This window comes from Eurytemora carolleeae, unplaced genomic scaffold, assembly GCF_000591075.1.
Source record: "Eurytemora carolleeae unplaced genomic scaffold, Eaff_2.0 scaffold648, whole genome shotgun sequence".
NCBI classification, from domain to species: domain Eukaryota; kingdom Metazoa; phylum Arthropoda; class Copepoda; order Calanoida; family Temoridae; genus Eurytemora; species Eurytemora carolleeae.
In genome coordinates, this window is record NW_019396806.1 from 62,905 (window position 1) to 89,702 (window position 26,798).

A 26,798-nucleotide genomic window follows, 5' to 3' on the forward strand; every position below is an offset into this window, starting at 1 on the left:
CCAGCTATTGTTCATATTAGTTACATGTATTCTTACAGGTTGGAAAAATAAAAGTCACTGCTAAGCAGGGTTTGAAAATTCTGAGGATTCCATTATCATAATGACCATTAATAGTGTAATGCAACGTTATGGTCTTGTTCTACAACTCCCCGCCCCTGTGCTCTTTTCATGAATTATGTGAAGCCCCTGAGAGGAGGACCGATTTGTGCGTATAGGAACTTTCTAAAACCAGTTTAACATAAAGATTATGTAAATACGTACCTTTCACATTTGAGGAAATGGAATAAATACTGAATATTTTTTTTCAGACTATTATTAGATAAAAAAAAATGCCGGAGGAGCGGGGAGTTAGCTCAGGGTTGCAAAGTGTAAATATTGCACAGGTATGTACAATTTACAAATTGTACAATGTACATTGTACAGTGCAGTATAACAGTAATAGTATATACTGAAACACTCAGTTCTTAATGTTAAATCAATTCTGTACAGTTTAAAGGAGTAAAGCATGGCAATTGGCAATTTACAGGTCTTGGGTACAGTTCCTTTGCCCTTTTTAAGGTGCTTTACAGTGTTTGTTTCTAAAATGTTGACTCTCTATATATCAAAAACAAGACTTTTCCAATAGTTTGATAAAAAAAATGGCATCTTCATTTATCACAGATTCATAAACAAGGCCAATTTTCAGATAAAGGCTCCAAAACCACTGATTATTCTTTTTAAAGAAACATGCAAAGACAATCAAAAGTATCGTTTTCTAATCTTAGGCCTTGATGGAAGAGGACCTAGAGAGAGAGTTGGCGCGAAATGAAGCTGCAAACAGAATGGCAAAGGAAAGAGAAGAACAAGCACTAGCTGCTAGACTCAGGTTTCCGGCATTTTTATTTTTTTCTACCCTGTGATTGGCTCATAAAAATAATCAGATCTCTGAAGACTGATTGGCTGAAATAATCCAAATAAATAGCTCGGATTGGCTAATACAAAACTTCTGCCCTGATTGGCTGATAGAAATAGAGAGGTCTGAGATGGAATTTAAAGAATTTGAGCCGCGGTTTAAATCCGCCAAAACCCGGTTTAAATTAAGCGCCGGCTTAAATCTTGAAACATTTGATACAATTTTAAGTGGAACCAACCATATTTAAACCGCGGCTTAAATTTAAACCGCCGCTCAAATTCTTTAAATTCGGCCACCGGTTGGTTAAAACAAGTTTAAATGTTAAGGGCGGAAACCTCCCAAAAGATGATGCAAGAAATGATGAGGAAATATGAATTGATGAGAGAAAAACTTGAATACACAAAGGAAAAATTTAATATTCAAAAGAATTCGATTGAAATTAAATTGCAAATATGTGAGGAATTACAGTTCCAATGTGTAAAAATATCAAAATGTCAAAACAAAAATAGGTATTGCCCTTAAAACAACAAATATTTAGTGTCATTGTCAAATAATGAGATTTTATATATCTTCCTTGATTAATTGATATTCATTGCGGGCACTTTTAATTTGATGATTATTAGAATTGATTCAAAGCTCTGATTTTTAGGAAGTATTTTTTTCCTTTTTTATTTCTCAGAATTCCCAATTTTTTACAATTATTAAGTTTTTGGTATCTAGAAACATTTAGATGACACAAATGAAAAAATCTCCATCCAGGACAAACTGACAAACAAAATCATAGATATGAAGGTAAATATAATCATATTTTTTTTCATTTGAAATGCTTTTTTTCTTTTTCATCCATTAACCATCAATCGTCAATCATTGACCTTCACTTATCCTTCACTTATCCTTCACTTATCAACCATTTTCAAACTATCCACATTCGAATTTAAGAAGCATAAACTGTACTTATCTTTTAAAAGTATTAAAAGTCAACACTTCCTTTCACGATAAAAACGCAAAATTTTCTTGTTTTCTAAACATTCTTACATGTTCTGCAAAAATATAAAATATTTTTTAGTGGAAATAGAAAATTCTAGTGTTTGGTTTTCCATTTAAATCGAAGATAAAAAATATTAATCCCTTATTGAAAAAACATTACCTTACACTGGAAGAAAATTTTGAAGAAAATTTTAGAATCAATTTTTCAATTAAAGTTTAAGACAACTTTAGATCAGATAAAGTTTTCTTACTGCTAAAAGAAATCTTAAATTCATTTTTTTATGTTTTAGAGTTTAGATTTTTATTCTATTTCAAGCTCCTCGGTCTAATACTGTTCTTTTTATTGTTAATCCTCATAAGAGCTGTACAATGTACATAAAACAATTATAATAAGAAAGTTCAGAGCAGGGGCGTACGTGGGGGGGGGGCACACATAAATAATCTACTAACAGTTGTTGTATGGAAGTGTGTATATGATCGAATAGTTTACATAGTTAAAAAAGGTATCAATATTTTTTTTTTAAAAGAGGTTTTTAAAGGGGGGCACAATCTATCTGCCCCCCCCCCTACACAAATTCTCTCTTACGCCCCTGGTTCAGAGATGTTCCTATATTTTCAAAAGTACATACCTCATAATACAATTTACAATACAATACTTTTAAATATAAGATTCTGCTTTTTTAGTTCTTTCTTCTATTTCAAATATTGAGAACAATATTCTTGTTCTAGATAAGAGTTAAGAACTAATATTCTTGTTCTAGACAAGAGTTAAGAACTAATATTCTTGTTCTAGACAAGAGTTAAGAACTAATATTCTTGTTCTAGACTAGAGTTAAGAACTAATATTCTTGTTCTAGACTAGAGTTAAGAACTAATATTCTTGTTCTAGAATAGAGTTGAGAACTAATATTCTTGTTCTAGACAAGAGTTGAGAACTAATATTCTTGTTCTAGACTAGAGTTGAGAACTAATATTCTTGTTCTAGACAAGAGTTGAGAACTAATATTCTTGTTCTAGACAAGAGTTGAGAATTACTCGAATAAACGTGAAGCAGTTGCCTGTCTCAGCCAAGCTGTTTCTCTTAAGGTAAAATAAAGTTTTAAGTTACCCTCTCTGAAGTGGCACGTCCGATTTACATAGGTACTCTTAAACTAATTTGGCTGAACATTTATGCCGGAGAAATTCTTGTTTTTTCATCTGATTATTGAGTGCGGGAAACTCGACTTGTTATTAAAATAAAATGGGTTGGAACTAAGTTTTCAGTTAGAAAAGTCTGGATATCTCTGTTTTCTTTGAGCAGTTTAAGGCGTCAAGAGCACCTTTGTGACTTAATCGGTCATAATGGGTCACATGAAAATACGCGTACGGTCTTTTTAAAATGAATCTTTAAGAAAATATGAGCCAATAATTAACGTTATGAACAGTTCAGTCGTTAAGCGCAGTGGGCAAATCGTGCCAAAACAGTGAAATTATTTAACATATTCGTGAAAGTATTACAAGATTTTCTGTTTGAAAAGTGCAACAAAAGAATCCTATATTTGATCTATTCAATTTCCCAAATTTTCCCTTGTTTTGTGTCTATAAACTCTAAACACTGCTTTCTCTAATTCCTAAATGTTGTTCAAGGACGAAACAAAAACAATAGAAATTTCCAGAATTTTTAAGAATGTTAGTCATTAGTGTACTGAGTGTCCCATTAGTGTAATGAGTGTCCCAAAAAAATAGGAATTTAATTTACACAATATTGTCCTACTTCTGTTTTTTTACCTCATAAATGATAATCGTCAATTTAAATATCTTTGGTTGAACAAGAAAATCCCTGATTTATTGACAGAATTGAAAGGCTGCCAGGTGCTATTATAGTACAAAGAAACTGATTATTCGTCGCAACCTCTAATTCTTTAATCACTATATCTTAGCGAGTTGATGGTGTATACCTTTTATAACCAAACTATTCGATGTGCATAGCAGAATTCATAGTTTAAAATATCAAAGGTCTACGTCATCTGGTTGCAAAGATAACAAGGCTTAGACAATTAGAGTTTGAGGCAAGAAATCAGTTTCTATTTTAAGATCTTCATTAATTAGGCACAGCTGACAGGAATAGGAGAGCACACTTCAGAGAGCAATAATAAAACAAATCCAGAAAATACCGAAGGAGCCGAGGGTGGGATGGCAAACTCAGAAGAAGCAGGGGCATCTTCTACAGAGGGAGGGAAAGCAGTTTCCCCTAAGGGAGGGAAAGCAGCCTCCAGCATGAATGGGGAGATGGATGAGGATCTGTTGCTTAGAACAAAGGAGAGAATGGAGAGATTAAAGAAGAACATGGAGGAGAATGAAGAAAAGTTCAAACAGGTTTCTGTTCAATAGATTCAACAAAAATAATGTTGTCAGTGTTTCTGAGGTTTTTTACTTTTGGAAAAGGAATTGATTTTTGCCACAAGCTCAATTTTTTAATCCCTACCTGATTGTGTAAATCTTTGAAATTTCAAACTGAAATTATTTGATCTAAGAGACCTCATAGTTTGAAACATCAAGGGTCTCGCGGCATCCAGTGACAAAGATGTAGGAGTTAAATATCCAGAGTTGTGTGACAAAAAAATTGGCTTATAGAGAATCTAATAAAACTGTGGAATAGGAAGACGAGATAAAAAGCAATATTTGAAAGTAAATAGTTTTATCAGTAGTTTGAAAATCAACTTACAAAGTGAGATGGGTCTCTGTTTACTGCAGTATTGCTGTGTTTCATGTTTATTGGGCTATTTAAAAAAAACTTATCTAACTATCCTCTTCTTACTCTTGAGTTTTTGGGTCTCATTGTGCACAAATCAAACACTGAAAAGAGAAGAAACCAAACAGAAACACTCGATTTAGAAAAAATTATTCTAAAAAATGAAAACTTTGTTGTTGTAGAGAGAGGACCTGAAGAACAGGTTGGAGGAACAGGTGGAGAAGGGAGAGAAGAGAGCAGCTGATCAGGCCAGGATTGCTAAGGTATCATTATCATCGTTGTTATCATTATTACCATTTTTATCCTTGTTCTTGTTATAATCAATATAATCAATATAATTGAGATCATCACATTTCCTAATCTTTGTTATCATTATTATCATTGTTATCATCATTTTCATTGGTAAAATCATTGTTATCATCAATATAATTTTTTTATTACTTTTGTCATAATTTTCATTGTTACTATTGTTATCCTCATTTTCATTGTTATTATAATTTTCATTGTTTTATCATTACCATGGTTATTTCCGTCATTTTTATCATAATTATCATTCGTATAATCATTACCATTGTTATCGTCGTTATTTTTTATCATCATTATCATTGTTATCATAATTGATAATAAAAAATAATGATTTATTCAGATAAAATGAAATAATAATTATCATTCACAAATAATAATAACTGACGAAGGTGAAGGTTTGGTTTGTTGTTTGGTAGGTCTCCGGCCGGAGAAAATTTGATAAAGACGACTTTCAAAAGGATCTGGGGGGAGTTTTAATGATTTTGTTCCAAAACAGTACAGTAAAAAACTCGACTATGCATCTAATAAAGGTTTTATAGACTGTTAATAGGTCTTCCATTTTCATCCCAACATACTTAAAGAAAAGAGCGATGTCTTAGCATACGCCTTCTAACAAATCTTCATGGTGTTCAGCTCCCAGTCCAGGGTGTCAGTTAGCCAACTTTACAGATTTACTCGATCATAATTATCATTGTTATCATATTTATCATTCTTATTATAATTATTATTTTTATCATCATTATCATTGTTTTAAAAATTATAATTTTTTTATTGTTTTTTTTTTATTATCATTTTCCTTGTTATATTTATTTTCATTGTTTCATCATTATTATCATTTTCATTATCATCGTTATCATTGTAATTATTATTAATTTTATAAAAAATCATCGCCATCATGGATATGATCTTTATTATGATCATAATTATTGTTGTAGGCAAAAGAGGATTTGTTGGCGCTCAAGATGCGCGAATTAAAGCTTCAGCAGTTGCGTCTTGCGCGCAGGCAAGCACAGCAGGATCGGAAGGATCTTCAGATGGATCATTTCTTTCAACAGCTGGATGAGATTGAGAAGTCTCCAATCCTTCTAAACCAACAAAATCTGGAAGCTCTAAAGCAAGCAGCTGAGATTACGCTTGAATTCAATGGTAAAACCGAATCCAAACCCAATAAAGAAACTATGGAACCAACCAAGGTTGGAGAAACTACTAAAGAAGAAATGAAGCAGGAAAACTCAATTTCATCTGAAACGAAAATAGAAAAAGAAATTAACACAGAAGTGAACACCTCTCATCCCGACAATAATGAATTAAATGAAACAACACAAGAAATTACAAAAAAATCTGAAGTGGAAATGAAAGTAGAAAATGGCGACCAAAGATTAGAAAGTGAAATTAGCCCAGCACATAACAATTTAGAACTATCCGAAGAAACCAGAACAAAGCATGAAGTCATTACAATTAAATCGAATAAAATACAAACTGAAAACAATAAAATAAACCATGAAGCTACACATGTGCTGGGTCCAGAAACTGGAGCTATTTCGAAACAAAGACGACCCTCATCATTGGAAACTGATATTGAGCCTTCAGCAGAACAAAATACAGAACAAAATACAGAGGTAAGGATAACATCAATTTATTAGTTAAGAAATCAATTGTTTGAATATGCAACTACTGTTTTATTTAAGAAATCAGTTGATTATTTAAGGAGTGTTTTTTTATGAACACAATTGTCTAATTAAGAAATCAGTTACTAATTAAAAAATACATTGATTAGTTAAGAAATAAATTGTTTAATTAAGCAATTAATTATTAAATTAAGCAATCAATTGATTAATTGTGAGAAATCAATTGATTAGTTAAGAAATCAATTGTTTAATTAAGCAATCAATTGATTAATTGAGAAATCAATTGATTAAATGAGAAATCAATTGATTAATTGATAAATCAATTGATTAGTTAAGAAATCAATTGATTAGTTGAGAAATCAATTGATTAAATGAGAAATCAATTGATTAATTGATAAATCAATTGATTAGTTAAGAATTCAATTGTTTAATCAAGAAATCAACTAATCAATCAATAAAACAGGAGGACACCGCTAGCACGGCATTATCTGACACTGTGCGTAAGATTGAAGGAAAATGTGCAAGTGTGAAGGGAGATTTAGCAGAGATGGCAATGTCAGAGCAATACCTTCGGACAAAGCAGGCAATGCTTCTTGCAAAGAAGAAGGAAACAGAGATGAAGATTGCTCAGAATATTGCCAGTCTTAGAGAGGCAGAGGTACTTAAGATGAAGGAGAAAGTAAAGCATATGCAGGTAATGATAATGATAATAATGATAATGATAATAGTGATAATAATAATGATAATAATATTGATTTTTAGCAGCTTGAGCCCCAAATTATGGTCAGAAAGTAATAAGGCCGGCTAAACACACACCATGTTAATATGTTAAATAGTTAATTTCTTTAAAAAAAAATAGTTTCCAAGATATCCGTTTTTATGTTTTGACAAATTTATGACAAGCGAAAATAAGAAAGGTTCTGATTAATTACAATAACTGAAAATGGAATGTCTGTTCTTTAAATGAAATTAATGATTTGTGTAATTTAGAGTAATTTCCCGGAATGCGAAAATGTTTTCTGTTATTGGTGCGTTCAGATCTCTATTGTTTAGTATAAACCGGAAGTAACTGTCAGCATGGGAAACATGTTACTCAAACCACTTGTTGTGTTTCAGCAGTTAATAAAACAATTTTCCTTTCATCATTGTAGAATGCTGGGGGTAAAAATAATTATTTTAATTTCTTATTTCAAAACTGTGCCTTTGCAATTATCAAAAATAAATGGGATACAAGCTAAAAAGGAGAATTTGATATTGCAAAAAGCCAATCAAATTAATTTGCCTCATACTAAGAAAAACAGATTATATTAAATATAATATTTTTGATTTTCAGTTATTGTAATCACNAAGTTCAGAATTGTTCAAAATTCCTTTATTTTTTTTGAATCGTAAGACAATAAATTTGTCACACTGTTTTGTGCATTGTTTCATACATCTCATTTAGTACTAGTTTTTTTATAATTACCCTTGTACAGAGTGTCCCACAAAACACGACAGTAGTTCTTCGACTTGAAATTGGAATTATTTGCGGTATACGAATACGTTGTCCTACTTTACACAAGCATGATTCTTATAACAATAATCAAAAATTCTCCTAGTCCTGGCATTTGGTTTGCAGTTTCTTTGTTGTCAATATTACCAGAGATATTCAGAATAATTAAATAAGTATAACTAAAATTGTCGAAATCTTAACAAAATTCACCATATCTTCGGAACTATTAAAAGCATGAATAAGGGAGACCACATTTTGGAAATGCCAAGAATAGGGTTATTTTGTGATTATTATGAAATTATTTTAAAAATCAAAGACGCCCTTTAAGTCATCTTACTACTGCCATGCTTTGAGGGACACCCTGTACAATGTGTTTAGGAGCTTCTGGCGCAGAAGAGAGAGAAATTGAAAATACAGGAGCAGATTATGAAGGAGAAAAATACCCAGGAGACAGAGATTAATAAAGTGATCGAAGCCAAGAAACGAAGAGGAAAATACTGTGAAAAAGAATTGATGGAAAAAATTGTTTTTGAAAAACCATCGAAAAAACATTGAGTAAATTTTTCAAAGTATTTATTTTAAAAAAATTATCGATCCACAGCATATATTTACAAAAAAAAGTGTTTGATTCTAATTTTTCACTGTTATGATAAATTAGTTTTGCCCAATTGCTAAATTTTCAAGATCCAAAAAAAACATATTTTCTATCCCAATAAGGAAGATAAACCAAGTTACTTATGCAAGGAAAGTTAATTGCAGTCGTGTATACTCTGCGGATATATTGAAAAATATTTCTGGGCGGAATTTGTCAACAAGAATAGATGCATCAGTGTTCGTTTAGTATTCGAGGAGGTTAAAAACATTTAATTTTGATAATTTTGAAAATTCTTTTATTAATTTTAAAATTAATTTTGAAAATTTTTATTCTCTTCTATGGCAAAATTAGCGTGTATTTACTCTACAAAAGATAAGACATGGTCAATGCCCAATGGTCATGTATCAGAGTTATATATTTTTAAAAAAAAGTTTAGCAAAGGTTTAGTAAAATTATCTTTCGGCATGGTTGGTATGGTAGGAAACTGAATGATTTTCAAAAGGTTGCAGAGTTTTTGATGACAAATTCGCAGATTTTTGAAAATTTTCTTTGTGAAAAAATTATTGACTAGGCTAAAAATTCGCCCTTATGTTTCCCTAGGCAATAAGTTACCTAGACAAGCCATTACCTAGGCAAACTGCTACCTAGGCAAAATTTTACTAGGCAAAATGTAACTAGGCATAATGTTACTCAGCAAAACTGAACTAGGTAAAATGTAGCTGAGCCGTTTTTGGTATATAGATATAGGAATTTTAAAATCACAGTTTGTGGCAAAGAATCAATTCCTTTCTGCACCCTACAGGGAATCTTTCTTAAACCCAGCTATTTGTTGAAGAAAAGAAACATTAATTTTTGGTTATCATTTATGTAAGTATTGGTTATTATGTTAATGTATATTGTATAACCTACCAATAACAAAGAAAATACACTAAGAACCTTTAGAATTCCTTGCGGCCAAACCTGTTTACTCAGTTAGGGGGAGGAGATCAAAACAACAACAAAATCTAGGGGATACACACACAGCTTTAGTAATGGGGGGGGGGAGAGAGAATTTAAACTTTAAAAGGAGTAACAGTAGACAGAAGGAATAATTGTGTTTTAATTCTTATTCACTGTCAAAACAGAAGTATGTCTAAATAACGCCCCACCTCTTCACAACTTGTTCGTTTTTTGTTCATATTTATTTCAAAGAATACAGTACACATTTTGCATACATGCAAATTCAGGAGTTTCCGGCCAATCAGAGATCATTAATAAACGCATCACAATTCACAACTGAATACTTGTCTGATTGGCTGATTTCAAACCGAATTTCCTGTATTATACTGTACTGTAAAATAGTCGATTTACACAGAATGTGAGTTATGAGGGAGGGCATTGTCATCCAGCCAACCCATGACTTTAACAATAATGCTTATAATATATGATTTTTTTCAAATCTTAAAATCACTTACCATCAATTTTATTGTACTCCATAGATTATAAGAACTTTATCTAGAATTAAAGATATTATAATATATGTAGAAATAAATTTTAAAAAATGCTTATATTGTTTTATCGTAGAGTCAGTCCCTCAAACGTGCATTAGTTTCATTTTGATATTTTGCACTAAAGTATATAAATTCAACACTGGCACAGCAAAATCTTGAAAATTGGTAAATAAAATCTAGATTTATCAAAAACAATTATTTTACAATAAAATATTTATCCAAATTGACTAAATAATTTTCAAAGATAACAGATCTAATGAAATTATTCTGAATTTGTTCTCTTCCTTTCCGCATAGAAAAAAACGTTGTAAGTTTCACAGTACAGTAAGAACCAGAAAACCCGTCGTCTTCCTATTGCCAGTTTTCTGGTTCTTGCTGTATAGCGGTGGCTCGGTGGTGTTTTGAAAATCTAGGAGGCTCACGGCGGCAGGACAGTCCCTCCCGTCTAATAATTATTTTTTCCTATGGTTAGACTATGACCTGAAGTGTCTTAACGACTAATTTGAGAAATAAGCCACCTTTTACAACTTCTCTTTAGTAATTAGTATAAACAGGGGGGGGTTGCAATTTTTTCTTTAAAGTTAATTACGTCATATATATGTTACGGTTTTGCCAACTATATGTGATTGTTGAATTCCTTCCCTTCAAGAAACTCAAAACACATTTTGTACTTTTATGAATATGTATTTATACAAATATTCAATATGTCTAATATACATAAAAAAAAGTATTTTCATTATATGTATGCAATATGCAATATAGCGTGACACAGCTAAAGGTGAAAGTCATAAAATCATAAAGTGTATAGGTTCTATATGTGATTTCAACCTTAAGAATTGAAAAGCAAAAATGGTTTTGCCCTAACTTAATGATCTTAAATGGAAGTATTTTAAAATGTTTTTTTGTTTGTTTTTAAATTGTATTGTTAATTTTTCTAAAATCATAATTATAACACTTTTTACTGTGCAAAAAAAGACGTATGTAAACAATCAAATTACAATTAAAACTATTAAATGCAGCTTTATGTATTCACAACTGCAACCTTCAAACGACAAAAAAAGAACTTAAATATACCAAATTTTCTGTTTCTAATATTCAATTTAATGATCGAGTAGAAGATGAGGGGAGTCGAGGTTAAGCGGGTCAGAGAGGGAATGATGAGGATAATATTAACTTTAAAAGTGTGTTTTCAAGAGACCCTCCATGCAAAGGTGTGAATGCACAATTTACAACTATACTCCAAACAACTTTGTTTGATTATCAAGTATAAAAAAGATATCAATGACTGGAATTTCAAGAACTGATTGTTCTCAATTGTGAGTTCTGTACAAAAGTGACATATTTATAATATATTATCAGAAACAAATTAGAAACCCACTAAATCGACAATATCTTCCACAATATTGATTAGAGAAAGGTTTCAAGGGTATCGTCGTGAATTGGACATGGCAATCTTTGCAACAAGACTCCCTTGAAATTACGCTTACTGTCCCATAAATGAGTAGGTTCAGGGAGTTAAGATGGTCAGGGAAGAAATTGGTCAATACTCGATAGGATGTAAGGATTAACTTTAAAAACTTCTGAATAAATTTTAAAAGATATATAACCCCCCCCCCCCCCCCCCTCTGTATGCAGAATATATGAGAGGGAATATGACTGTGTGAAGAAAGAAACCACAGTAAACAGTAAACAGTAATTTTTACATACTTTTAGCAACATTTTGGACTTAGGAATACAAAAATATCAGGAACTTCTGATAATCTTGTAAGTAAAACAATATTATGGACTTAGGATTACAAAATATAAGCGACTGCTGATAATCCTTCAAGTAAAGCAACATGAATTAAATAATACAGAATTCTAGGGGATAATCTTTCAAGTATGCAACATTATGGACTTTGTAAGACAGAAATATCAGGGACTACTGATTACCATCAAGTAAAGCAACATGGACTTAGAATACGTGTCAAGGACTAAATATGAATCTACAAGTACCACCATTCACTATAGGACTGTTTATCACATAACATCAGTAATACGTGAGACGGATAGTTGCAAGCCCGTCTTAATGCAATAAACTTGGAGAGATTACAACTACACTTAAATAAAATTTGAGTTTGAAGAGAAAGAAATTTTACAAATATGTATTTTAAATTATTTTTCTATACGAAGTAGAATCCTTGTGTTTCTAAGTCCCCCCTTACCCTGCACTGTATGGACCTGCTCCAAAATAAAGTAGAAAGTTAAATTGTTAAATTCCAGTCTGTTCCCACCGTTCGTTGATATCTCCGAGAAACCGCGTAGAAATCTCCGGAACTAAAGGAAGCGCAGTTCATAATCATCATGGGAACTAGTCTTCTCAGTTTCATTTTTATCCTTGTCATTAGAACATAGTTCAGCACTTTTTTACTTACATTTTTTTTGTTCACAAAAATCTTATTATTGAGACCGGGCCAAGTTATTTAGTGTATCCAGACCATGGTTTTAACTCACCATCCCATTTAGTAGCTCTAGATATGAAGATTTCTAACGAAAGGTTATTTCCATATGTTTAGTTTTAAAGGAGTATTTGAAAAAAAACCTTTTGTGTCAATATTTCCTTATTATTTTACAAACTTTACATTTATTATATAAATATGTATATTATCTATATAATAAAGCTCCTCGCATATATATAGCTGGCCAAACGGATGAGCCAAATTGGCTAAATTTTTTTAGGAACCCTTGAGTACTCTGGGGGTAACATAGTCCAAAATAATTTTTTTTTATACAATTCGAGAAAAATATTCTGATGTTTTTAAATTTCCTAGGGCAACGCCGGGCACTTCCGCTAGCATTTATTATTATTCAACTCTAATTGGCCAACTACAACAATTCCTTATTCCTAGTCCTTTCAAAAATATTTGTTTAAGTGTCCAATCCTTGAAGATAAGAATATGTTTTTAAAAATCTGTCCACGTTAGGGAATAAATGAAATATTGAAATTTCAAATTTGTGTAAACAAGGATATGCTTCCAAACGATGTTCTACAAATAAGCATATCTGTCTGCAGTAACCCTTTTTTCGCGTAGAATACCGCAAATTATTATGAAATTCAATCAAAATAACTATTTTTAGTTTTACAATTTATTTTCGCCCACATTTCCTTAATGTTTTAAATACTGTTTGAATTCATTACTTTCTTCATGGATATAATCGTGTGACAGGCAGAAGTGATCTTGGTACGAGAACAAAAATTTTCCTTATTTGTAAATATATCAGATATCAATTATTTTTATATGAATTAAATTGGAATGGTTGCATGACCAATGACCATGTTCAATTTAATACTTTGATATAATTTTTAAATTATGAAAGTTAGACATTTTGGAGGCAGAAATGGTTTAAGTTTTAACCTAAATAAAGTTTGACATCATTCTCATGGATATGAGGATTCCAACATATTTTATGCCCTAGCGTGGCCAGATTTTCAAAAAATATTCTCATCTTGAGGGATTGGACACATAAAAAAAATATTTTTGAAAGGACGAGTATTTCGAGGTGGCTTGGATGAAAAAATAAGGAGAAAGTGGCTCGGAATAGAAATTTTTGTGGTTTCTTCCCCTCATGAGACCAAAAGTACAAAAAATAAAAATGATAAAGTTAATAAATTGTAAATTTCTTTAGAAAAAATTCTTATTACTTTCCAAATGGAAATGGAATTGATATTTGTCCTGAAGTGCACCAAAAAAGATAGAATGTCTAATACGCTTTCTAAAATGTGGTCTACATTCTTTGTATCTTTAAAACTGAAGGAGATATTAAGCATATGATGGTAAAATTGATATCAAACTGTCATGTTTCGTGGGACATCCTGTACTTTCTTTACTGTAAAGAAACCGTAAATACCACTTTTCCCTCTTTTTCCGCTTAAATATTGATTATACGGGTTGATGAGAGGAGGGAAAGGGAAGGGGGTTACAGAAGGATAAGGGGTGATTCCCTAGACAAGATTGATGTCTGAAACTCGGCATTGAATGGCTATAGTCGACATACAGTATTAAGCTTTAGAAAAGTATAGAATAGAGGAAAAGTAAAGACGGAGGGACTGGGAGGGGGGTTACACAGTGAACTAGCTGAACTTCTAAAACAAAATTGTATCCAAATTTTGTAAAATACGCTTTTAAAATTAAATATATCACAAGGTTCTAATGCAAGAAAAGTTAATTGCGGTCGCGTATACTCTGCGTACATATTGAAACAATGTCTCTCGGGCGGAATTTATAATCAAGAATAGATCCATCAGTGTTCGTCTAGTATCCGAGGAGGATAAAAACATTTAATTTTGATAATTTTGATAATTCACTTAATAGTTTCCTGAGACCAGAATATTTCATAGATTATTTTTGTGAAAATGGATTCCATGTCAGGCTTCGACATCCGTCTTGTGTTTACTTTTCCGCCCAAAGACAGTACACTGCAGTAAAAAAAATGCGTAGACCTTTGAAATAACTTGTATTAGTACCTTGGTATATCAATTCATACATAAGAAGAAATGTCGTACTTAAAATAAGGAACAAAAACAGGTAAGACTAGGAATTTATGAACAAGGTTATGTTTTTTTAAAAAGGGAACAATACAATTTAACACAAATGTTGGGTTGGGTAAGTAGGAACTAAAAAGGAAAAACTGCATTAAGATCATCAAAAGAAGAACAAAAGAACGATAAAATGGGAACTATAAGTAACAGAAACATTGACTATTGAGCCATCTGGGAACAAGTAAAAAACAGGAGTTCCATACGTGCACTAAGAATACAAGATCAAAATAAAATACAAAATCTAAGAAACAATAAAAAGATTTTAAGGAATTAACAAAAATAAAGGATTTAGGACAGAGATTTAGGGTCTAGGGACACAGTGTTAGGAATAGGAACAAAAATAGGAACATTAAGCAAGTTACAAGTTAGGAACAAAAATGAAAGTACTAGGAATTAGGAACAAAAATAACAAAACTGGGAATGTAATCCGTAAAACATGAAATGATAAAGGTACAAAAAAGAAAATATACATATGCACAAAAAATATCATTAATACTGTCCATGAATCAGGAACAATAGGCAATAGTAAGAACATAAAGCAAGTTAAGAACAATTACTAGGAAAGCTATATGAATGTAAAGTAGGAACAGTACTATGCATATGCAAGTTAGATAGGAACAATATTATAAGTCTCCAGCTTTCTATTTTCATTTTTTTGTCCCTATTTTCAGAATTTTGTGTTCCTACTTTTAGAATTTTTTGCAGGCCCGTAGCTAGGGGGGTGGGGCAAGCTTTTTAAGAAAAAAATGAAAAATTTGAAAGAATTGGAAACCAAAAATGAACGAAAGAATGAAAAAAGGGGAAAAAATTGAAATAAAAACTATTTATTGTGTAAAGGATTATTTTTTCTTCAAATTGAAGGAAAATTGAGTGCTTTCTGAAATAAGTTATTTGGGAATTTCTATTTCTATCCTGGCTTGTGAAATTATAGGGTTTAAATTATTATTTTTTGTATTTTGAGAAGCTTATCCTTGTCCCTTCTTTTATTAGATAAGTGATTCTAATGAATCATTGTACAAGAAAAAGTAACATGGAGAAAAAATTGAAATTAAATATAAAATATGGTCAGGTTTAGGATAAGCTGTTTGTAGTCATCCTCAAGCTTGCAGGAAGTTTTTTTTCGAACTTAAGTTTTAGGAAAACTGAAGATTTGAGCTTTTTGATCTTTACAGGCATTTACAATTTACATCATTTACTTTCCATGTATTAAAACTAAACAGTGTGGAGGAAAGGTCAAACTAAGGAGAAAGACTCTTTCAAATCGGACTAGTCACAAAAGTTGATAAATAAGTTTATAGATGTGCAGAATTGAACTTTTTTACAATAAAATTTCATTAAGATCAACTGAAGGAACGAGTTCTTCAATTGCCTCAATCTGAAATTTCAAATCCGTTTATCTTTGCAACCTAATGTCGTAGACCTTTGACATTTAAAACTGTGAATTCTGCTTGATCAAATAGTCAAAGATTTACATTGCACCAGGCTGCAAAGATACGAGGATTATACATTAAGAGTTTGAGACTAGTAATCAGATCCTTTTTTAAAAACTGATATCTATAATGTTTTTGCTAAACAATGAATCAATGAAAAAATGCTTAAAGAAAATTAGATCTATTGAATGTGTCATTTACTCCGTTTTATTTTCGTTTAATTTTTCTTTCTTTTCTAGATAAACCATAAAGTAATGTTACCATCTACATAAACCTAAAAAGGTAATTTAAAACATTTACATAAACACTTATTACAATCTTTCATTTTCAATTCCTTGTATCTTTGCAACCTTATGCATAGACCTTTGGTAGTTGGAACTATGAATTCAGAGCTGAAAACTTTAGAATGGGATATCTTTAATCCCGATCGGATAATAACATGTGGAGAACAAGCCATACTTAATCTGGAGATTAAGAAAAAGAGTGAATTAAGCATTAATCCCGATATCCACCATTCTAAAGTTCCCAGCTCTGCTAGATCAATTAGTTTTAGGAAGAAATCTTAAAGATTGTAAACTTTGGAAAAGTTTGTAGAAATTGATAATTTTCTGATAATATTCTAATTTAAAAACATGACAATACAACTTTTTTATTGGAATACCGCTAGACCACATCAACTGAACTCGATATCTACAGTTTTTTTTTTAATAAGTTTAATTCTGTAGATATTAGAATTATCAATAAAATTATTAAAAGAAGTCTACCGCCTGATGAACGGGAGCGACTGAACGCGTTATAAACAGAATATGCAATAGTTAGTAGTTTTAACCTCTGAACAGACTATACAATAGTTAGTAGTGTTGAGCTCTGAGCTGGGAACTTTAGAATGGATAAACTTAAAGTTCTTCTTAATCCGAATATCCACTGTGGAAACTTTTAATTTTAATCCTTAATCCACTCTTTTTCTCTCTCCTTGGATATCCGTTAATTGTTTTCTCCAATGAGAATATTTCTGTTCTCTCATTGGTTGCCCGCTTTTCTCTGATTGGATGCTACAGTTTCTCAGATGATTAAATATTAATTTGAATTTTATCGTTTTTCATACACTTTTAAGATAATCTTGCAAGATTATGTTAATCTTGAGATTATCAAAAATATCAAAGATTAAGCATAAATCCCGATATCCACCATTCTAAAGTTTTCAGCTCAGAACATTTCAGGAAGTTGAACCAGTTTCTGTAATCCAGATATATTAAAGATATTGAGGATGTTCGTAGCAGTTCTAGTTCTCATCCTTAGTCTTAATCTATCCAAAGCAAGTCCAGGGCCCTCCAGGTCTGAGAAGGTTGGTCCAGGGTCCTTTAGGTTGGATAAAGTGGGTCCAGGGTTTCTAGATAGATTGTCTAGACAGCTGAAAGAATCAGATAACAGTTTGTCGGTTGAGTTGGTCGGCGCGCTACAGTCCTGGGCTACTTCGTTAGGTTAGAATTTATAATTATTTTTAAGTTAAAAATGTTCATATATTTTCCCACTAATTCAATCTTTTTTCATTTTCCAACATAAAATTAAACTTTTCTTTAAGGCCAATTTTTCACGTTTAATTATAAAAAAATAGAGGTCTTCTAAAGTGGATACCAAATTTAGATCCCTTTGTAATTGAATTGAATGAAAATTGAAAATGAAGTCAACAAAAATCAAGAACATAAGTAAAAATTGAAATGTGCTAAGCTTTTATGATATTTCTTTTTAGAAATTTAATTTCTTTTCGTTCATAACTTAAACAATATCTATTTAAGTTTTAGCAGATATTTCTGTTTTCACCTAAAGATTACAAAAACTTTTCTTAGAGGGGAAATTTTCAAATTTTGACCGTCCATAAACGTTTCCTTGAAGCAAGTGAGGTTCAAAAAAAGTTTTTGGCCTGACATTAAATAACACAAAAATCAAAGATATATGATAGTATTTTGATAAACTAATTTTATATGTTTGATTTAGAGTCAGGATCTGGAAAACTGTTAGAAGAGATTGAAGCATTAAAAGCCTCCAATGACGAACTCAAAGCTTCCTTTGACCAACTGGAAGCTGAAGTATCTGAGATGAGACAAGTAAACCTGAATCTGAAGAATGATGTTTCGGCAGCAAATGACAGAACTTTGAACCTGAAGGATAACTATATGAAGGCTAGGGAGGAAATTAACAATATTGAGACAAACATAAACAAACGGGTTGATGAACAGGCTGTTCAACTGAACATACTAATTTCTGAACAAGGGAAGGATCTGAGTAAGAAATTGGATGAACAGGCCGAAGTTTTGAACATTCAGATTCTTGATGGGAATACTTATAAGAGACTTCAAGCCGAATTTCAAGCCGAAGTACAGAGAAATAATACAGGAATTGAAGGTATGTAATTCAAACTTAATTTTTTTGCGAAAATTCTGCACAGTAAAGTATGTTAAAAATATTAAAAATTCAAAAATATATTTTTTTTCTGCATCCAGATTAAACTCTTAACGTAAAAATAATTTATTTGGTGTTCTCATTTTTGTCATTTTAGTTAGAATTTCTGAGCTTTTAGCAAACAAGATGATAACTGCCGAACATTTGATTCAGTTGAACAACAGTGTAGCAATTCAGAATAGGTAACTTAACGGGTTAAAAAAATTAACCTAGATTTTTTGTTCATATATATCTGATATATGCTTGGTTAGAAAGTTCTAAGTTGAGTTTTATTTCCAGCTAAAATTATAGTTTCCAAGCTAGTTTGATATAAAACAACATATTGCCAGTTACACAGTCTTGACTATTTGTGACATTTTGTGAAAACTTTGAGTTTATACAATCCAAAAATAATAAATAAAAACAGGATCAATAGAGGTCTTTAGAAGCCTCGGCAATATTAATAATCTCTTCAATTTTCCATCTCTATTTGCCTCCCTGTAATGAAGAGATAATTATTTATTTCATATTTCATGTTATTATGACCAAATTTTTCTTTTATTTCAGTTCCCTAAATATTCTGCAGCAAAGAGAGAAGGGTCTTTCCCTTGGGTTTCAGCAAGTAGAGGAATCTATTCTGGACCTACAGAGTAGGATTATTATTATTTTTATTATTATTATTATTATTATTATTATTATTATTATTATTATTATTATTATTATTATTATTATTATTATTATTATTATAATTATCATCATTATCATCATTATACTTTTGTTAGTTTTGCTTGATAAACAAGTGAAATCTGTTTCTGAAAGATTGGAGGGGGTTGATCAAACCCTTGTTTTCATCAACTCAAGCCTTGTCAGTGAAGACAGGTCAGTTTAAATAGTATTAATTTTACAATATTTTTATTTTATTTTCTTGAATCAGTTGCAAAGAGTTCAGCCTTTGAGAAGAATCAGTATTCATTTCATGTTAAAATTCTCTAGATTTGCAGAGAAGGTATTAGAACTTGAAACTAAGCTTGAAACAGTAACTTCTACTACTACAGCTCTGACTGCAAATGAAGAAAAACTTACTAATGGCCATCAGCTTCTCTCTGATAGCTACCAGGAGATAGTACGAAGCCATCAGAAGCTGGCTACCAGCTTTGAAAAGCTAGAGAGCAGCCAAGATAACCTAAAGAATAACCAAGCTGAGTTAGCAAGAAGCCAAGAAAAGATAGCCAGTGGCGGTCAAGAATTGTTAATCAGCCAACAAAAACTTTCCATCAGCTTCACAGATCTAGAAGCCAGTTATAAGACATTAGAAGAAAGCGTTCAGAAGCTAGAAACCAGCTACACAAACCTAGTAGAAAGTCATGATGGATTGTCTAACAGCAACAAGGAAATGCTGATTAATCATCAGAAGCTGCTTTATAAACACGAGGAGCTGTCCAAGAGCCATAAAGAACTACTCAACAGAAACGATGATCTTGCTTCAAGTAACCGTGAGCTGGTCAGTAGGAATCAGTTGCTTCAGACAACAGACTTGAAGGCAGCAAGTAACATGGATTTGTACTCAAACATCACATCCAACCTGGATTTAGTCAGCAGCAAGGTAAATAAAAATTAGCTTACTGCATGTCATGAAGTGGTCCTCCATTTGAAAAGTAACATGTTCCATTCACAAAGGAACCCTCAAGAACTTTTTTCCTATCATGAATGACCATTTTTAATTAAGGTTTCTCTAAAAAAATGTGAAGGATGGACTTCTTATGGTTATTTGAATAAAGGTTTAAAGAGCACCAATGTTGCTGGGCATTGGCATGTATCTCTTAAAAGAAAGGGACACTTGGAAAATTTTTTTTTATACTTACTTGGCCCATCTTCCATCTTACATTTCAACTTTTAATTTTGGCTCTATTCGGGAGCAATACAATATTAAAAAGAATTGTGGTTTATCAAAATTTTACGAAAATTAAAAAATTTTCAAGATATATGTTTGCAATTCTCCGCATCCATAAACCTTCCTTTGGTCATGTGAGTGGCCTCTAAAAGCAAAGTATATTTATATGATTTTATTTTAAGCTTGAGAGTTCTTTAACTAGCACCAGAAACACATTGGCTCAGATGATTACTAGAATAGATAAACTTGAAACTAAAAAGCCAGGTAAAATCAACATTGATAATATTCTCCATCAAAAATCATAATTCAGGTATGATTAATATATTTTATATACACATAAAGGTGAATATTTTACATCTAATGACTTTTTATGGAAAATTTGTATTCCAGTTAAAATAATTACCTAACTAATACCTGCTAGTCTGGGATTTACAAAATGTGCTTTGAAATTTGTTTTTGTTACAAAATTGAAGGGGATATTAAAAACTCTGTCTGGAATTCAGAATACTAAATAGCAGGAACCCAATTTGGAAAGCATAGACTTGCTTTTTTAAAAAACTTTTTGCTATTCACTATTAATTCAAAAACAAAGACAAACTTAATTTGGTCTCTAAATACCTAGCTATCTAATAGCCAAGATTCTTGTATTAAATTGATAAAATTAAACCCTGCATTCAGAGGTCGATGTCTCTGGGCAGGTCAGCGTACTGAAGACAAATGTCATAGGACTTGGAAACTATATAAATTCAGTTAACAGGTATCAATGTGACTTTTATTTAATCTTATCAATTATTAAAATTCTTTAATCATTTATGGAATGCCTCCCTGGCACAAAATATAAATAATTATAATTATCAAAATAAAATAATTGATACAAATGATTTTCCTGTTATAGAGAGCTTGGAGAACTATCCAACAGTGTTCGTTCCACTGATCTCATTCTCAGGTATGTCAATGAAAATACAAAAATGTTTGAAAAGTATTCATAATGATTTGGCTGCAAAATGTTAAGAAAATCATAAATTCTCTACCTCTGTACCATTTACAATTATGTTTGTTCCAGTATGAAAACTGATCAAATGAATGAAACTATCTGGAGGATTGAATCTAATCTTGAAGACCTCCAGCGTAGTGGTTTAGCTGGAGGATCAGGATCAGATGCAGAGTCTAGTAATCCAACCCTGAGAGCTGATCTGAAAGACCTTAGAAATAACTTTGATACCTTCAAGACCACAGTCAATAAAGAAGTTGAAGCTGTCAAAACTGGATTTTCAGTAATCAACAACAACTTGGATGTTCTGTCAACAGGTCTGCAGGACCTTACAACCGTCAGCCAGCTTTCAGAAAGTAGAAGCAGTCGGGCACTAGAGGAGCTGTCTTCACTCAAAAGTAGTGTTCTAGCTTTACAGGAGCTTCAGGAAATGGACAGTCAGAGTAAGGAGGATATTGATGCTATTAAAAATAGTTTATCAGAAATTCAGGCGAAGGATGATGACAATAGATTAGTTTTGGTAATTTTATTAAATTATTCTATTTGTATTACTCCATCTTTAAATGGTTACAATGCAACAATTGAATACAATTTAAACTTTAGGTAGAGAAGAATGTTTCTGATTTGTTAGTTAATATGACTCTAATCTCAGCAGTTGCCACCTCTTCACATAGGTATTTTATTAAAGAGACAAAAGTTTTGTCATCAGTTCTAAAGATTAACACTACTCTACCTTGCAAGATTTCTGAAATATTTCCATTATTCAGTGACTTGGAGACTTTAATGCCTGGTTTTGGTCTAATAGAAGAGGATATATCTAATATAAGGAATGGAATAACCCAGCTGAGCAAAGCATTAGAATCAGGTTCTATTTCAAAACTTATCTGAAGGATGAACTACTTTGTTAGAAACTAAGGAACAAACAAATTTACTTTTACCGTATTATTTATTTTTGAAGCATCTGACCCAGCTCGATTTTCCTGTGGCGTAACCGGGGAGGAGATCAAAGTGTCTGGTGTGGTTGTTTACGACGAGTGTTTTGTCAACTCCAAAAACATGATGAATAAGGTGTGTTTCCATTGATTGTTTTGATCACTGGTAGGCGGGATAAAAGAGACCAGTTTTATTTAGGAGACTGGTCACGTAACAGTTCCTGAAACTGGTGACTATCTGCTTTCTTTTTCTGCCAACATGGTGTCAGTCAACTCCCAGGCTATCTGGTGTGCACTCTATAAACAATCACCTGGAGAGGAGGGTTGGCAGGTAGAAAGACTAAAACATCATTGAACAATTTGTGGGAACACCTAGACCTGTACATTATAAGAACTTTTTTTAAAATTGATTTGTTAACAGTTTAGTTAACAAATTTAAGTTAATGATCCTTTTTTAAACTTTCGTTCGTTTTTGGAACTATGTTTTTGCCCTCTTGGTTGACAAGGCTCAAGATATGAAGGGATTGAAATAATTGCAGGTGCTTGGAATGATCAACAACTACCAACAGGATGCAGGGGAAGAGGATGATCGAGACTCAGGGTCTCTGTCTATTCTATCACCCCTGAGCAAGGGAGATCAGGTCAGGGCTCAGTTTCATTTGCCAAATACTTTTACCATAAATACTTTTGCCATAAGTTACATTTGCCATAAGTTACACTTGCCATAAATTACACTTGCCATAAGTTACACTTTCCATGATGGTTTACCCTTACTTGTGGTCTCAAGGGTGACCAAAGGGTATTCCATTGTGAGAAAATATGGAGCTGAACTTGTGTCAACTGTTCTCTTTAAAAACAATGAGAAAACTGAAGTTAATTTTCATGGGAAAATTTCCCGCATTTACAATAAAAAAGACAGATTTATATCTTTTTAAAAATTAGAAAATTATGAAAAAAGTAATTATAGCAAGTGTAATTATGGCGAGTGTAACCATTATGGCAAGTGTAACTTATGGCAAAGGTATTATGGCAAGTGTAATTATGGCAAAAGTATATGGCAAATGAAACTGAGCCCAGAGCTGGGAACTTTAGAATGGTGGATATCAGGATCAATGCTTAATTCTCTGTTTTTGCTAATCTCGAGACTAACATAATCTCGAGATTATTTTAGTCTTGAGATTAAATGTTTAGATCAACAAATTGGGTTTTCAGAACGCAAGATTGGTTCGTTTCCTTGATTTGATTGGCCTTCACTTAATTTCTCACCCATTTATTTATTAATACATTAGTTAAAATTGGTTACAAAAGAATCTCAAACGTATTATTAAATATTTTTCTTCACCGATTAGTTTACAAAATGGCCGACAACAAATTCTTTATTTGTTAGAAATTGCGGATTTCTCTCTGGGATAGACTTTATTTTCAATGCTGTCCTTGGTCAATACAATTTACGAACTATATTCCTGCCATAGAGAATAGAATATATGTTAGAGGGGAATTTAAAGAATCTCTCAGTATGAATTTTTTTAGTCCCTTTCAGCCTGAAAGGGAGTTCAAAGTGTACAAAACATGTAAATGTTCACAAATTATATGCATTAGAGTACATTAATACAGTATGTTCCCTAGACTATTCATTTCAATTTTGTATTTTTTAAACTATTAAATAAACTTTATAATGAATCAGGTGAATAAAAAACTTCATTTGATTTATAGTTATAACGGAAAATCATCGTTTGTAAAGTGGAAGGCATAGAGTCTATGTGAAATGATCATTGGTCAATTATGAAACCAGCCTATTTCATGATTCAGGTTTCTTTTAACAATAATTTAAGATTTTCTATAAAATGATATTCCAGGGCCCAAAAGGTTATATAGCATAAATATGTGAAGTACACCTGCAGTATGGAAACAGTACAACAAAATGGCCGTTTTACACTTTTTTCTAGTAAATTCCTCTCTATATATTCTATTCTCTATGATTCCTGCACTCTCATTGGAGAAAATAATGTTCGGATATCCAAAGAGAGAGAAAAAGAGTGGATTAAGGACTAAAATTACAAGTTTCCAAAGGTGATATTCGGATTGAGTAGTTGGGATTAAAGGTTATCTATTCTAAAGTACCCAGCTCAGGTCAGTTTTAAAACTTTTAAACCCTTTCTGGATATACATAAAACATAATGCGAGACAAATTAAGTTGGGTGAGAGAGGATAACAGCAACCGGTAACAAGGAAGTCTTTCTTTAACTTACAGTCCAATCAGTGCATGATCTACATTCAGGGTGTCCCAAAAAACATGGGAATTCAGTGACGAATTCGATATCGTCTTTGTTATTAATTAGCATTGTAATACCTAATTTTAAAAGCCATAATATTATTATGTCTGCTAGAGTTTATTTTATGAAAACGGTAAATGGCTCTAAAGATGTGTATATAATGTCTCCGCAAGATGAACAGTGAAGACGGACAAGTTTACTCTGTTTGCATACTGCAATTTCCTTGTTTTACTAAGTACAACCGTATGCAGTCAAAACATAAACAAACAAAATGTGAACATAGCAGACGAAACCCTTAAAGATTACAGCTTTCTATCACTATACTAAATCGAAGAATTATTTAAAAAGACGATATCGAATTCGTCACTGAATTCCCATGTTTATTGAGACACCCTGTATATAAGATATGTATATATTTAAGACATTTACTGGTATCAGCCAGTCTAGTGTACCCATTGTGTAGGGGACCATTTCCTTTTCTGCACAAACTATTCTGACTTGATCTATGGGAACATCATTTTTATTTCATTGATAAATCTGCTTTGAGTTTCAACATAGGATTTTTGTGCATGACTTGGTTTAAAGATCTTGTGAACATTTTAATTTTATTACAAGCTTTGTGATGATCTTTTAATATCCATATAATAATAAAATTTTGTAAAGTAAAAATTTGGCAATGAAAAAAATTAAAATGCTTGCCTAGGTTTGGGTTGAGTGGAGAGGATATGGAGATTCATTCCTCTACAGTAATCCATACAAACTCATATCATTCTCAGGTGGGGTTTTCATGATAATATATGCAGTCGTCTTCATTTTTCAATATTTTATGGTTCTAACTCTCATCTATATTTATCATAATTTAAACAATATTGAACTTGCATATCGCAAATTTTAAACAGTAAAATTCTGAGGACTTTTTCAAAATTAAATCATGGTTTTTTCGCAGTTACAAATACTTTTTTATTGCTATAAATTGCAATTCGTAACATCTAACTTGCATATAACTAGCATTGATATTTTCAGGGTTCCGAGTTTCAGGAGGATTATAATTAAAATTTATTCAACAAGCTCAATCTCCTTTCTTAGAAAACAGGGTTATCCTTACACATACGGTGGACAAACTACAGGGTGTCCCACGAAACATTACAGTTGAGAGACGACTTGGACGGACAAAATAACCAGACAACCTTCTGGAAATGCATGGGCAACGACATTTTTCAATACTGTTTTAAATAGGTTAAAAGATGATAAAAAATAAAAAAAGGTCAAAGACGATCTTCAAGCCATCTGTTTACTGGACACCCTGTTGTCCTATTTTATCCAAACGATCCAAAGAATTGCATTTCCTTATTACTTTAAAAAACATGTGTTTGATATAAGAAATTATCTATCTGCCTCAAAAATGTGGTCTTCCAAAATGGTTAAAAGTTGTATTTAGATTTAGTGTGGTTTTGGTAAATGTAGCCTTTAATCCAGGGGCAAAAGTTTCAAACCATGCTTTAGTTCGAAACCTCAAATCATGGTTTGGAACTTTCTTTCCCTGAAGTCAAAAATCGAAAGTTTTAGAATTTTCATTTTATTTTGGAAATTCTGTTAAATTCCGCAAAGCAAAATTATCTAGAACAGTGAAATATTCTGTTTTAAAATTAATGTACATTTCTGAACTGTTTACAGCATGCATGAATTAAACCAAAGAATATTGAATATAAACCAAAGTTTATTGTTACTGAAAATTTAAACTTGATACTGATAGTAAATGTAATGTAATTTTGAAAAAGATCATATTTATCATATTAATGTATCTAAATGTATTTTTGTAAATATTCGAAATAAATGTTTTTTTTAAATTAGGGTCACAAAATTCATGTTAAAATAATGTCAAAACTAAGATACTAAAATATAGTTTTCGTTTAATAGATACTGTATTGTTTACATTCCTCTGACTAACCAAGAGCACTGAAAATATCTTCCAGTTGTTCCTGAACGTGAACTCGTTCTCGACAGAATATTCACTAATGAGGGCCAATAGATCCAGGCTGCTGTGAACAGATGCATTAATTTTCATGACTGTTTCGACTTAAAAGTGTTGCAACGCCTCAGCTTTTGATTTAACTCACTAGCGTACTTGTTTTTTGTAGCCCT

The 26,798-nt window shown here is 31.7% G+C and overlaps 2 protein-coding genes across 3 annotated transcripts; both read left to right on the plus strand.

Moving 5' to 3' along the window:
* The first annotated feature begins 271 nt into the window (after positions 1-271).
* On the plus strand, positions 272-8,849 carry LOC111708876 (CAP-Gly domain-containing linker protein 1). Of its 2 annotated transcripts, none has more exons than XM_023482379.1 (10): positions 272-383; positions 765-865; positions 1,219-1,297; positions 1,613-1,684; positions 2,897-2,965; positions 3,968-4,234; positions 4,793-4,873; positions 5,852-6,535; positions 7,008-7,238; positions 8,415-8,849. In XM_023482379.1, exons 1-10 carry the CDS (start codon positions 330-332, stop codon positions 8,589-8,591), a joined length of 1,815 nt encoding a protein of 604 aa, XP_023338147.1. In that variant the 5' UTR covers positions 272-329; the 3' UTR covers positions 8,592-8,849. The 2 variants fall into 2 exon arrangements, with proteins under 2 accessions (XP_023338147.1, XP_023338148.1); XM_023482380.1 differs by having other exon boundaries at positions 5,852-6,521; positions 7,006-7,238.
* Positions 8,850-16,363: 7,514 nt separating this feature from the next.
* Positions 16,364-26,399, plus strand: LOC111708879 (GRIP and coiled-coil domain-containing protein C27D7.02c). Its single transcript, XM_023482383.1, has 18 exons — positions 16,364-16,412; positions 17,351-17,611; positions 18,126-18,533; positions 18,688-18,772; positions 19,137-19,219; positions 19,352-19,448; positions 19,563-20,172; positions 20,643-20,724; positions 21,139-21,217; positions 21,356-21,406; positions 21,524-21,971; positions 22,055-22,125; positions 22,219-22,316; positions 22,410-22,519; positions 22,583-22,714; positions 22,923-23,024; positions 25,360-25,432; positions 25,680-26,399. The coding sequence occupies exons 2-18, from the start codon at positions 17,398-17,400 to the stop codon at positions 25,703-25,705; spliced, it is 2,769 nt and encodes a 922-aa protein (XP_023338151.1). The 5' UTR covers positions 16,364-16,412; positions 17,351-17,397; the 3' UTR covers positions 25,706-26,399.
* Positions 26,400-26,798: the final 399 nt, after the last annotated feature.

Excerpts from the sequence above, each read along its gene's own strand:
- LOC111708876 (XM_023482379.1), top strand. The coding sequence starts at position 330 with ATGCCGGAGGAGCGGGGAGTTAGCTCAGGGTTGCAAAGTGTAAATATT. Across the intron at positions 866-1,218 it reads GCACTAGCTGCTAGACTCAG|GGCGGAAACCTCCCAAAAGA; the intron begins GTTTCCGGCATT and ends TTAAATGTTAAG. Across the intron at positions 4,874-5,851 it reads ATCAGGCCAGGATTGCTAAG|GCAAAAGAGGATTTGTTGGC; the intron begins GTATCATTATCA and ends TTATTGTTGTAG.
- LOC111708879 (XM_023482383.1), top strand. The coding sequence starts at position 17,398 with ATGTTCGTAGCAGTTCTAGTTCTCATCCTTAGTCTTAATCTATCCAAA. Across the intron at positions 22,317-22,409 it reads GAGCAAAGCATTAGAATCAG|CATCTGACCCAGCTCGATTT; the intron begins GTTCTATTTCAA and ends TTATTTTTGAAG. Across the intron at positions 22,715-22,922 it reads CTGGAGAGGAGGGTTGGCAG|GTGCTTGGAATGATCAACAA; the intron begins GTAGAAAGACTA and ends AAATAATTGCAG.